This window comes from Pleurodeles waltl, chromosome 4_2 (assembly GCF_031143425.1).
Source record: "Pleurodeles waltl isolate 20211129_DDA chromosome 4_2, aPleWal1.hap1.20221129, whole genome shotgun sequence".
Lineage (NCBI taxonomy): Eukaryota > Metazoa > Chordata > Amphibia > Caudata > Salamandridae > Pleurodeles > Pleurodeles waltl.
Window position 1 is genome coordinate 40,665,139 of NC_090443.1, and position 13,149 is coordinate 40,678,287.

Consider the following 13,149-nt stretch of genomic DNA (forward strand, 5'->3'; position numbering starts at 1 on the left):
ATTATGCTATTCAAGGAGAGTCTTGGGGCCTCATTTAGAGTTTGGCGGATGGGCTACTCTGTCCCAAACATGAAGGATATCTCGTCCATCGTATTAGAGTTCCATAGGCTACAATGGAATCGTAATATGGCGGACAGGATATCAGTCATGTTTGTGATGGAGTAATCCCCTCCGCCAAACTCTAAATCGGGCCCAAATTGAGTTCAAGGGTCAGCGTGCATCTTATGTCCTTCTTGTTTCTGATTACCAAAGCTCCAGATCTGTAGTAGGAATTGGCAAAGGCTGTTTAGTGTGATGAACTGATGAGTATACCCCTATAGGAAAGAAGCAGTTGTGCCATTGAAACTGAAATGAGAATTCCTGCAATTGCATATGGTTTGCTGCATTTCTGCCCTAACCATGCTCCTCTTTGTTTCCCTTTATAGGCAGCATGCCAACCTGGCAGGGACCCTTAGTGGGCATGGATCCTGGGTAGTAAGTGTGGCGTTTTGTCCAGACGATGCCCACTTTGTCTCCAGGTAATTTGGAAGATCTGTTCCCTGTGTATTATGTCATGCCTGTTCATTCCTGTATTCATTGCATTGTCAAAGTTATCCCTGAGCTATATGGAAGGTTCAGTGGTATAAATAATAATAATGATAAATACATTTTCACTTAGGGTACCCCGTTCCATCATCCAAATAGAATCCTTGCCAATACCTGATAGTGTAATCATCGGCCGGGTGAAATGTAAGCAGATACTGGCACTAGATTTCCAGATGGATAGAAATGTTCCATTAATTGGAAATGTTCCTATTTAACAATAGCACAGCACATTCAGCAATTACCTTTAAACTAAAACACGGAAATAACCTTTGTTTTGGACTCTTCCTGATAATTTCTCATGGTAATCTTTTAAAAATATATAGGATTAAGCTGCTTTTAACGGTTCATGTTGAGATGGACCTTATGGCCACAACATAAACCTGCAGCTAGACCGTATTGTCTGTGGACAGATGTGAGCACATAACTGGTGAAAAAATATCTTTGTGGTGGGGGGTCTGTTTCCGAAGAAAAAGTGCTTGAATTTTCTTTAAATGTACACATGTTTGTGTTCAAGAGATCAAAGCTAGAGCAAATTGTGCTCGTGAATTGACAGGTTTTGTTTCCTTGGGTCTAGCTTGACAGCACAGCTGTCATTAGCTCTTATATGATCAAGCTAAAAAGAGCATTCTGCAATACTAAAGAGAGGGGCTTTGGGTCCTCTCAGATATTAGTGGACAGAAGTACATGTTTTGATTGGGCAGAAGTTATGTGCTCCCACAAAGTGCTTACCTTGTAAAGACTGTAATCATTTGTGTATCGGGCTGTGCGAGCCAGAGCTTTTTATCAAGTCAAGCTTACTGTGTTAAAACAGAGCGTGTCACTGCCGTGTTACATGTCTCCTAGATGAGCTTATAATTATGGAGTTTTATTTTCTCTAACAGCAGCACAGAAAGGAGGAGGGCAGCCTCAGGCTTTCCAGGTGGCTCCCTGTTAATAAGCCACAAGGTTTCTATTCCTGGCCTTTCATTTAACCAATCATGGCATTGTGGGAGTTGTATGGTTTGTTAAATTTGAAAGAATTGGACTAATGTGCCTTAGACAAATCATGGTGTCCTATCAACTTTTGTGCATCATGGTGGTCCTGGCCACCCAAGGGGTGTTACCAGATGAGATGGGGAACAAAGAATGACAGGCCAAACTAGAATAAGAATGCTAAAATTGAAGATAGTTTTTGAGGGGTGGGTTATTTCGGTAGCAGGGCTTTAGAGGTAGAGTGTAAATGTGGGGCCATGATGTCGAAGGAGAGCAGGGGCCTCCATTCAGAAATAATGGCACCAAATATCGACATATGTGGCATAATTCACAGTACCATTTGCAGGCAATGTCATTTTAAGAGGGTTTTCTGGCTGCTGGAAAGACCTTTTTTTCATTACTCATTTTGTGCCATTTCAAGACTGCATGATACCAAACAGAAATCCTTAAAATGGTTACAGTCAGAAGAAGAGGTAGACCGAGACACTGATGTAGATAAATTTGTATTCCGGGAGGGGGGGGCTTTGGAAGCTAGGGAGCCCAGGGCAATTATCCACGTTGCCCATGCCTTAAAACATCTGTTTGCACATGTGAGGCTTCATATGGAAATGGTTTGATATACATGTGCAACTTGGTCACGAAAGATGACCTTGTATTTGCGAACCCATTTATTCCTGTGTAGTCTAACTTCTCCAAGCAGGAATATATTGCTATTTAGTAAAACCCACACAAGTGGTACAACGTGGGTGTTCCAGGATGGACTTTTGCTAAATAGTTAATTTCTCACGCTAACTTAAGGGGGACTGAGTATTCTCAAACTTCTGAAAGCACTCCCCTTCACTAGCCGTTCATCAGCTTCAGATACTTCAACGTGGCACCCCTTTAGAGACTGGTGTATTTTCTTTCTAATTCCTAGTTTTAAGATTTATGGGCTTAAGAGACTTATTCAAGCTCCGGCTCTCAAAAGTTCATATTTAGTTTTTACATTTTATTACAAATATAGTTAATTCATTTTCAATGCATTTTCTCTTTATTAAATTAATATATTTAATATACAGCCATTTTAAATGACTCTTCCTTGAATTGTAAAATCCTCTTACTGCCCCTTAATGTTGCCATTCCCTAAACCCTACAGACTCCTTAGTACCCTTCCCTGAACTACAAAACCTTACTTATCCCTTCCTGCTACCCATCCCTGTACTCCAAAAACGAAAACGACTCCTTACTACTACCCTTAACGCTACTCTTGTGTAAAACCTAAAACTCAGAATACACATTAACTCTACCTGTCACTGAACCATAAAAGACCCTTAACTATCCTCACAGCTACCCATCTCTGAATCCTCAAAATCCCTTACTTCCCCTTAACACTACCCTTCCCGGAATCCTAAAACCCTATACTACCTATAACACTACCCGTTCCTGAATAGAAAACCGGACTGTCCATTAACACTACCCAACCCTGAACCCTTAAAACCCTAATGTAAAGAAATGGCTTCCTGTTGCAGTTACCCCCCACTTTTTGCTTGATACTGATGCTGACTTGACTGAGAAGTGTGCTGGGACCCTCCTAACCAGGCCCCAGCACCAGTGTTCTTTCACCTAAAATGTACCATTGTTTCCACAATTGGCACAACCCTGGCACCTAGGTAAGTCCCTTGTAACTGGTACCAAGGGCCCTGATGCCAGGGAAGGTCTCTAAGGGCTGCAGCATGTCTTATGCCACCCTAGGGACCCCTCACTCAGCACAGACACACTGCTTGCCAGCTTGTGTGTGCTGGTGGGGAGAAAATGACTAAGTCGACATGGCACTACCCTCAGGGTGCCATGCCAACCTCCCACTGCCTGTGGCATAGGTAAGTCACCCCTCTAGTAGGCCTTACAGCCCTAAGGCAGGGTACACTATACCACAGGTGAGGGCATATGTGCATGAGCACTATGCCACTACAGTGTCTAAGCAAAACCTTAGACATTGTAAGTGCAGGGTAGCCATAAGAGTATATGGGCTGGGAGTCTGCCAAAAACGAACTCCACAGCTCCATAATGGCTACACTGAATACTGGGAAGTTTAGTATCAAACTTCTCAGAATAATAAACCCACACTGATGCCAGTGTTGGATTTATTAAAAAATGCACACAGAGTGCATCTTAGAGATGCCCCCTGTATTTTACCCAATTGTTCAGTGCAGGACTGACTGGTCTGTGCAAGCCTGCTGCTGAGAGACGAGTTTCTGACCTCATGTGGTGAGAGCCTTTGTGCTCTCTGAGGACAGAAACAAAGCCTTCACACCTCCCCCCTGCAGGAACTGTAACACCTAGCAGTGAGCTTCAAAGGCTCAAGCAGCTAGTGGAGATGCCTGCCCCCTGGACACAGCCCCCACTTTTGGCGGCAAGTCCAGGAGAGATAATGAGAAAAACAAGGAGGAGTCACCGACCAGTCAGGACAGCCCCTAAGGTGTCCTGAGCTGAAGTGACTCTGACTTTTAGAAATCCTCCATCTTGTAGAAGGAGCATTCCCCCAATAGGGATAGGAATGTGACCCCCTCCCCTTGGGAGGAGGCACAAAGAGGGTGTACCCACCCTCAGGGCTAGTAGCCATTGGCTACTAACCCCCCCAGACCTAAACACGCCCTTAAATTTAGTATTTAAGGGCTCCCCTGAACCTAAAACTTTAGATTCCTGAAACTACAAAAAGAAGAAGATTGCTGAGCTGAAAAACCCCTGCAGAGGAAGAACAGAAGACACCAACTGCTTTGGCCCCAGACTTACCGGCCTGTCTCCTGCCTTCCAAAGAAACCTGCTCCAGCGACGCTTTCCAAGGGACCAGCGACCTCTGAATCCTCTGAGGACTGCCCTGCTTCAAGAAAGACAAGAAACTCCCGAGGACAGCGGCACTGCTCCAAAAGAACTGCAACTTTGTTACAGAGGAGCAGATTTAAAGACCCCTGCAACTCCCCGCAAGAAGCGTGAGACTTGCAACACTGCACCCGGTGACCCCGACTCGACTGGTGGAGAACCAACACCTCAGGGAGGACCCTCCGGCAACTCCAAGACCGTGAGTAACCAAAGTTGTCCCCCCTGAGCCCCCACAGCGACGCCTGCAGAGGGAATCCCGAGGCTCCCCCTGACCGCGACTGCCTGAACCTAAGGTCCTGACGGCTGGAAAAGACCCTGCACCCGCAGCCCCCAGCACCTGAAGGAACGGAACTTCTGTGCAGGAGTGACCCCCAGGAGGCCCTCTCCCGTGCCCAGGTGGTGGCTACCCCGAGGAGCCCCCCCCCCCCTTGCCTGCCTGCACCGCTGAAGAGATCCCTTGGTCTCTCATTGAGCATCATTGAAAACCCGACGCATGTTTGCACACTGCACCCAGCCGCCCCCGTGCTGCTGAGGGTGTACTTTTTGTGCTGACTTGTGTCCCCCCCCCCCCCCCCCCCCCCCGGTGCCCTACAAAACCCCCCTGGTCTGCCCTCCGAAGACGCGGGTACTTACCTGCTGGCAGACCGGAACCGGGGCACCCCCTTCTCTCCATTGAAGCCTATGTGTTTTGGGCACCTCTTTGACCTCTGCACCTGACCGGCCCTGAGCTGCTGGTGTGGTAACTTTGGGGTTGCTCTGAACCCCCAACGGTGGGCTACCTTGGACCCAAACCTAAGACTTGTAAGTGATTTGCTTACCTGCTAAAACTAACAATAACTTACCTCCCCCAGGAACTGTGAAAATTGCACTAAGTGTCCACTTTTAAAACAGCTTATTGTGTTTTATGGAAAAAGTATATATGCTACTGTGATTATTCAAAGTTCCTAAAGTACTTACCTGCAATACCTTTCAAATGAGATATTACATGTAGAATTTGAACCTGTGGTTCTTAAAATAAACTAAGAAAATATATTTTTCTATAACAAAACCTATTGGCTGGATTTGTCTCCGAGTGTGTGTTCCTCATTTATTGCCTGTGTGTATGTACAACAAATGCTTAACACTACTCCTTTGATAAGCCTACTGCTCGACCACACTACCACAAAATAGAGCATTAGTATTATCTCTTTTTGCCACTATCTTACCTCTAAGGGGAACCCTTGGACTCTGTGCATACTATTCCTTACTTTGAAATAGTGCATACAGAGCCAACTTCCTACATTGGTGGATCAGCGGTGGGGTACAAGACTTTGCATTTGCTGGACTACTCCGCCAATACCTGATCACACGACAAATTCCAAAAATTGTCATTAGAAATTGTTTTTGCAATTTGAACTATTTTTCTAAATTCTTAAAAGACCTGCTAGGGCCTTGTGTTAGATCCTGTTTAGCATTTCTTTTAGAGTTTAAAAGTTTGGTAAAAGTTTGAATTAGATTCTAGATCTAGTTTTTAGATTCTTAAAAAGTATTCCAACTTTTAGAAGCATAATATCTAGTACAGATGTGAATGTGGTGGAACTCGACACCACACCTTACCTCCATCTTAAGATGAGGGAGCTAAGGTCACTCTGTAAAATAAAGAAAATAGCAATGGGCCCCAGACCTTCCAAACTACAGCTCCAGGAGCTGTTGGCAGAGTTTGAAAAGGCCAACCCCTCTGAGGATGGCAACTCAGAGGATGATGATAGTGACCTGGAGGGTGATTCCCCCCTACCAGTCCTATCTAGGGAAGACAGGGCCTCTCAAGCCCTGACTCCAAGCATAATAGTCAGAGATGCTGGCTCCCTCACAGGAGGGACCAACCTCTCTGAAATCACTGAGGATAACTCCAGTGAAGAGGACATCCAGTTAGCCAGGATGGCCAAAAGATTGGCTTTGGAAAGACAAATCCTAGCCATAGAAAGGGAAAGACAAGAGATGGGCCTAGGTCCCATCAATGGTGGCAGCAACATAAATAGGGTCAGAGATTCTCCTGACATGTTGAAAATCCCTAAAGGGATTGTAACTAAATATGAAGATGGTGATGACATCACCAAATGGTTCACAGCTTTTGAGAGGGCTTGTGTAACCAGAAAAGTAAGCAGATCTCACTGGGGTGCTCTCCTTTGGGAAATGTTCACTGGAAAGTGTAGGGATAGACTCCTCACACTCTCTGGAAAAGATGCAGAATCCGATGACCTCATGAAGGGTACCCTGATTGAGGGCTTTGGATTCTCCACTGAGGAGTATAGAATTAGGTTCAGGGGGGCTCAAAAATCCTCGAGCCAGACCTGGGTTGATTTTGTTGACTACTCAGTAAAAACACTGGATGGTTGGGTAACTGGAAATGAAGTGCATGACTATGTTGGGCTTTATAATTTGTTTATGAAAGAACACATTTTAAGTAACTGCTTCAATGAAAAGTTGCATCAGTATCTGGTAGACCTAGGTCCAATTTCTCCCCAAGAATTGGGAAAGAAGGCAGACCACTGGGTCAAGACTAGGGTAACCAAAACTTCCACTGGGGGTGACCAAAAGAAAGGGGTTACAAAACCTCCTCAGGAGAAAGTGGGTGACACTAGAAACAAAGAAAAAGAGTCCTCTGTAGGCCCCCAAAAACCAGACCAGGTGGGTGGGCCCGAGACACAACCCAAAACAAAGGTGGGTACCAGGGTAAGAACTGGGATGCCACTAAGGCATGGTGCCATAACTGTAGACAGACAGGGCACCACACCAAGGACACTTCTTGTCCCAAAAACAAACCCCCTAGCAAAATCCCAGGGGTGACCAGTGTAGCCATTGGGGATGACTCCTCAGATGAGGAGGTCTTCATAGCCTTCAACTGGAAAAAGGGCCCAACAGGTGAGTTGGAGATTCCAGAGGGAAGTAGACACTTCCACCACCTACTGGTGAATGGAATCCCAGCCACTGCCCTGAGAGACACTTGTGCCAGCCACACTATTGTGCATGACAGGCTGGTGTTCTCAACCCAGTACATCCCAGGTGAGATGGCCAGAGTAAGAGTTAGCCCAGACAGGGTCACTGATAGGCCTGTGGCTTTTGTGCCCATAGAAGTGGGTGGGATTTTTAGCTGGAGAAGGGTGGTAGTCAGTACAGACCTCCCCCTTGATTGTCTCCTTGGAAATGACTACCCAGAGGTTAGTCAGAGCACAAGAGAGGACCTAGTCCAGTGCCAGCCCTCTCCCAAGGATTCTGGAGGTGCTACCTCTGCAGTAACTGCAAGTAGGCCCCAGAACAAAAAGAAAGGAAAACAGAGTAGGAAAGGTGGACAACCTTTAGCCAAGGTTCCAGCAAGCCAGGGAGATTCTGCTCCAGTAGGGGAGAACTCTAAGAATGGCACTGGTAAAGTCCAACCTGACCCACAAGAAGTCCTGGCTAGTCAGGCAACTGTTAAGCCTGAGTGGGTGGCTCCCCAGCTAACAGAAGAAAGAGTGGAAGAAGGGTGTTTACTACAAGATGTGGTAACCCCCCACTCTAATACAGCAGACAGGCACCCTGAACCCAAAGAAGCCTGTAACTTAGCCCCTTCCCTTGTAGGTGAAGAGCTAAAGGTGTGGTTCTGGGCACTGACAGCTGTCAGTGGCCTCTGCTGGGTGTTAGCCTTTATGGCTGCACTATCCTTGGCATGGTGGTCTGACCCCTTGCCAAATAGCAAGTTAGGCCCCCTGACCCTGTTGGTCATGGTGGGGTTACTCCAGCTCTGGGTGACCTTTTGGGTAAGCTAGGGGTGACCCTGGCTAAAATAAGATTAGCAGAGGTGGATACCTCTAACCCCAAAATAGAGAGAATGGGTGGAGACATTAAAGACACAGACAAGAGGCAATTCAGACTAGGTCCTATCACTGTGGAAGTGGGTCAGTTCCCCAGAGGGAATGACCTGGACAGGAGGATGTAAGGCAGAGTAGGCCCTGCAACAAACCAGCCTATTTCCTCTACTCTTCCTCGCCTGACAGACTAGGAAGACTCTCCCAGCTTTGGCTGAGTCTCCTGGCCTGTGGGCTGGGGGGGGCTTGTATAAAGAAATGGCTTCCTGTTGCAGTTACCCCCCACTTTTTGCTTGATACTGATGCTGACTTGACTGAGAAGTGTGCTGGGACCCTGCTAACCAGGCCCCAGCACCAGTGTTCTTTCACCTAAAATGTACCATTGTTTCCACAATTGGCACAACCCTGGCACCTAGGTAAGTCCCTTGTAACTAGTACCCCTGGTACCAAGGGCCGTGATGCCAGGGAAGGTCTCTAAGGGCTGCAGCATGTCTTATGCCACCCTAGGGACCCCTCACTCAGCACAGACACACTGCTTGCCAGCTTGTGTGTGCTGGTGGGGAGAAAATGACTAAGTCGACATGGCACTCCCCTCAGGGTGCCATGCCAACCTCCCACTGCCTGTGGCATAGGTAAGTCACCCCTCTAGTAGGCCTTACAGCCCTAAGGCAGGGTACACTATACCACAGGTGACGGCATATGTGCATGAGCACTATGCCACTGTACCACTACAGTGTCTAAGCAAAACCTTAGACATTGTAAGTGCAGGGTAGCCATAAGAGTATATGGGCTGGGAGTCTGTCAAAAACGAACTCCACAGCTCCATAATGGCTACACTGAATACTGGGAAGTTTAGTATCAAACTTCTCAGAATAATAAACCCACACTGATGCCAGTGTTGGATTTATTAAAAAATGCACACAGAGTGCATCTTAGAGATGCCCCCTGTATTTTACCCAATTGTTCAGTGCAGGACTGACTGGTCTGTGCCAGCCTGCTGCTGAGAGACGAGTTTCTGACCTCATGCGGTGAGAGCCTTTGTGCTCTCTGAGGACAGAAACAAAGCCTTCACACCTCCCCCCTGCAGGAACTGTAACACCTAGCAGTGAGCTTCAAAGGCTCAAGCTTCGTGTTACAATGCCCCAGGGCACTCCAGCTAGTGGAGATGCCCGCCCCCTGGACACAGCCCCCACTTTTGGCGGCAAGTCCAGGAGAGATAATGAGAAAAACAAGGGAGTCACCGACCAGTCAGGACAGCCCCTAAGGTGTCCTGAGCTGAGGTGACTCTGACTTTTAGAAATCCTCTATCTTGTAGAAGGAGGATTCCCCCAATAGGGATAGGAATGTGACCCCCTCCCCTTGGGAGGAGGCACAAAGAGGGTGTACCCACCCTCAGGGCTAGTAGCCATTGGCTACTAACCCCCCAGACCTAAACACGCCCTTAAATTTAGTATTTAAGGGCTCCCCTGAACCTAAAACTTTAGATTCCTGAAACTACAAAAAGAAGAAGACTGCTGAGCTGAAAAACCCCTGCAGAGGAAGAACAGAAGACACCAACTGCTTTGGCCCCAGACTTACCGGCCTGTCTCCTGCCTTCCAAAGAAACCTGCTCCAGCGACGCTTTCCAAGGGACCAGCGACCTCTGAATCCTCTGAGGACTGCCCTGCTTCAAGAAAGACAAGAAACTCCCGAGGACAGCGGCACAGCTCCAAAAGAACTGCAACTTTGTTACAGAGGAGCAGATTTAAAGACCCCTGCAACTCCCCGCAAGAAGCGTGAGACTTGCAACACTGCACCCGGCGACCCCGACTCGACTGGTGGAGAACCAACACCTCAGGGAAGACCCTCCGGCGACTCCAAGACCGTGAGTAACCAAAGTTGTCCCCCCTGAGCCCCCACAGCGACTCCTGCAGAGGGAATCCCGAGGCTCCCCCTGACCGCGACTGCCTGAACCTAAAGTCCCGACGGCTGGAAAAGACCCTGCACCCGCAGCCCCCAGCACCTGAAGGAACGGAACTTCTGTGCAGGAGTGACCCCCAGGAGGCCCTCTCCCATGCCCAGGTGGTGGCTACCCCGAGGAGCCCCCCCCCCCCTTGCCTGCCTGCACCGCTGAAGAGATCCCTTGGTCTCTCATTGAACATCATTGAAAACCCGACGCGTGTTTGCACACTGCATCCGGCCGCCCCCATGCTGCTGAGGGTGTACTTTTTGTGCTGACTTGTGTCCCCCCCGGTGCCCTACAAAACCCCCTGGTCTGCCCTCCGAAGACGCGGGTACTTACCTGCTGGCAGACCGGAACCGGGGCACCCCTTTCTCTCCATTGAAGCCTATGTGTTTTGGGCACCTCTTTGACCTCTGCACCTGACCGGCCCTGAGCTGCTGGTGTGGTAACTTTGGGGTTGCTCTGAACCCCCAACGGTGGGCTACCTTGGACCCAAACCTAAGACTTGTAAGTGATTTGCTTACCTGCTAAAACTAACAATAACTTACCTCCCCCAGGAACTGTGAAAATTGCACTGTGTCCACTTTTAAAACAGCTTATTGTGTTTTATGGAAAAAGTATATTTGCTACTGTGATTATTCAAAGTTCCTAAAGTACTTACCTGCAATACCTTTCAAATGAGATATTACATGTAGAATTTGAACCTGTGGTTCTTAAAATAAACTAAGAAAATATATTTTTCTATAACAAAACCTATTGGCTGGATTTGTCTCCGAGTGTGTGTTCCTCATTTATTGCCTGTGTGTATGTACAACAAATGCTTAACACTACTCCTTTGATAAGCCTACTGCTCGACCACACTACCGCAAAATAGAGCATTAGTATTATCTCTTTTTGCCACTATCTTACCTCTAAGGGGAACCCTTGGACTCTGTGCATACTATTCCTTACTTTGAAATACTGCATACAGAGCCAACTTCCTACACCTAACTACTCAGCGATACCCTTCCCTGAACCCTAAATACTTCTTACTACCCCTTTATGCTATCCCTCCCTGGACTCTAAAAGCCTTACTACCATTCAACACTACCATCCTTGAAGCTTAAAGATCTTTATTGCTCCCCAAAGCTACCCTACCCTGACCACCTGGACACCCCTAACTACCTCTTATTGCTATCCATCTCTGAACCATGAAAATCCCTATCCATCCCTTAATATTGTCCTTCTCTGCACCCTAAGAATCTCTTAAAGCCCTTTAACTCTACCTTCATTGAACCCTAACCATGCTTCAAAGTAACCCTTCCTTGAACCCTAAACACCCCTTATTACCCCTTGACGGTGTTCATCCCTGAATCCTAAAAACCTTTAGTACCCCTTAATCCTACTCTTCCGTGAGCATTAAAAACCCTGTGCGAGGCCTTAACGGTAATTTTTCTGAACCATACAAACTCTTTGCTACCTCTTAAAGCTACCAATCCTTAAACTATAAAGACCCTTACTACCCCTTAATGCTACCTATCCCTTACCCTTAAACTCCTTACTATACCATAATGCAACATTTCCTTGAACCCTAAATCCCAAATACTACCCTTTGATGCTACCTTTCTCTGAACCTTTCAAACTCTTTGCTAGCCCTTAATGCTGTAATTTCCTGATCTCCTAGAAAAAAAGAAAAAAACTCATTGCCCCTTAATGCTGCCCTTCGTGAACCTTAAAAACTCCTTAGTACTTCTAACAGCTTCCCTTCCCTAAACACCCCCCTTTCAACACCACCCCTTAATGCTACCCATCCCTGAAACCCCTTACTACTTAATGCTACCCATCCTTGAACCCTAAAGACTCTTACTAACCCCTAATGCTACCCAGCCCTGAACTCTTAAAAGCCTGTTACTACCCCTTAAGGCTCAGTCCCTAAACAACCCTCACTACCCATAAAGCTTCCATTCCCTGAACTCTAAAAAACCCTTACTACCAGTAGTACTACCCATCCCTGAAGCTTAAAATTATTTTCTACCCCTTAATGCTACCTGTAAGGAAATGCCTCCTTGGCATGGTTGCCCCCTGACTTTTTGCCTTTGCTGATGCTATGTTTACAATTGAAAGTGTGCTGAGGCCTGCTAACCAGGCCCCAGCACCAGTGTTCTTTCCCTAACCTGTACTTTTGTATCCACAATTGGCAGACCCTGGCATCCAGATAAGTCCCTTGTAACTGGTACTTCTAGTACCAAGGGCCCTGATGCCAAGGAAGGTCTCTAAGGGCTGCAGCATGTCTTATGCCACCCTGGAGACCTCTCACTCAGCACAGACACACTGCTTGCCAGCTTGTGTGTGCTAGTGAGGACAAAACGAGTAAGTCGACATGGCACTCCCCTCAGGGTGCCATGCCAGCCTCTCACTGCCTATGCAGTATAGGTAAGACACCCCTCTAGCAGGCCTTACAGCCCTAAGGCAGGGTGCACTATACCATAGGTGAGGGTACCAGTGCATGAGCATGGTACCCCTGCAGTGTCTAAACAAAACCTTAGACATTGTAAGTGCAGGGTAGCCATAAGAGTATATGGTCTGGGAGTCTGTCAAACACGAACTCCACAGCACCATAATGGCTACACTGAAAACTGGGAAGTTTGGTATCAAACTTCTCAGCACAATAAATGCACACTGATGCCAGTGTACATTTTATTGTAAAATACACCACAGAGGGCACCTTAGAGGTGCCCCCTGAAACTTAACCGACTGTCTGTGTAGGCTGACTAGTCCCAGCAGCCTGCCACACCAGAGACATGTTGCTGGCCCCATGGGGAGAGTGCCTTTGTCACTCTGAGGCCAGTAACAAAGCCTGCACTGGGTGGAGATGCTAACACCTCCCCCAGGCAGGAGCTGTAACACCTGGCGGTGAGCCTCAAAGGCTCACCCCTTTGTCACAGCCCAGCAGGGCACTCCAGCTTAGTGGAGTTGCCCGCCCCCTCCGGC

At 47.4% G+C, this 13,149-nt stretch overlaps 1 protein-coding gene across 2 annotated transcripts in view; it reads left to right on the plus strand.

The window, feature by feature from the left end:
• The window catches only part of SKIC8 (SKI8 subunit of superkiller complex), a 40,165-nt gene that overhangs the window by 18,911 nt on the left and 8,105 nt on the right, over positions 1-13,149 (plus strand). For both annotated transcript variants that reach the window (XM_069230548.1, XM_069230549.1), the window contains exon 9: positions 426-518. In XM_069230548.1, coding sequence (XP_069086649.1) covers positions 426-518 — 93 coding nt within the window. The remainder of the gene's footprint in view (positions 1-425; positions 519-13,149) is intronic.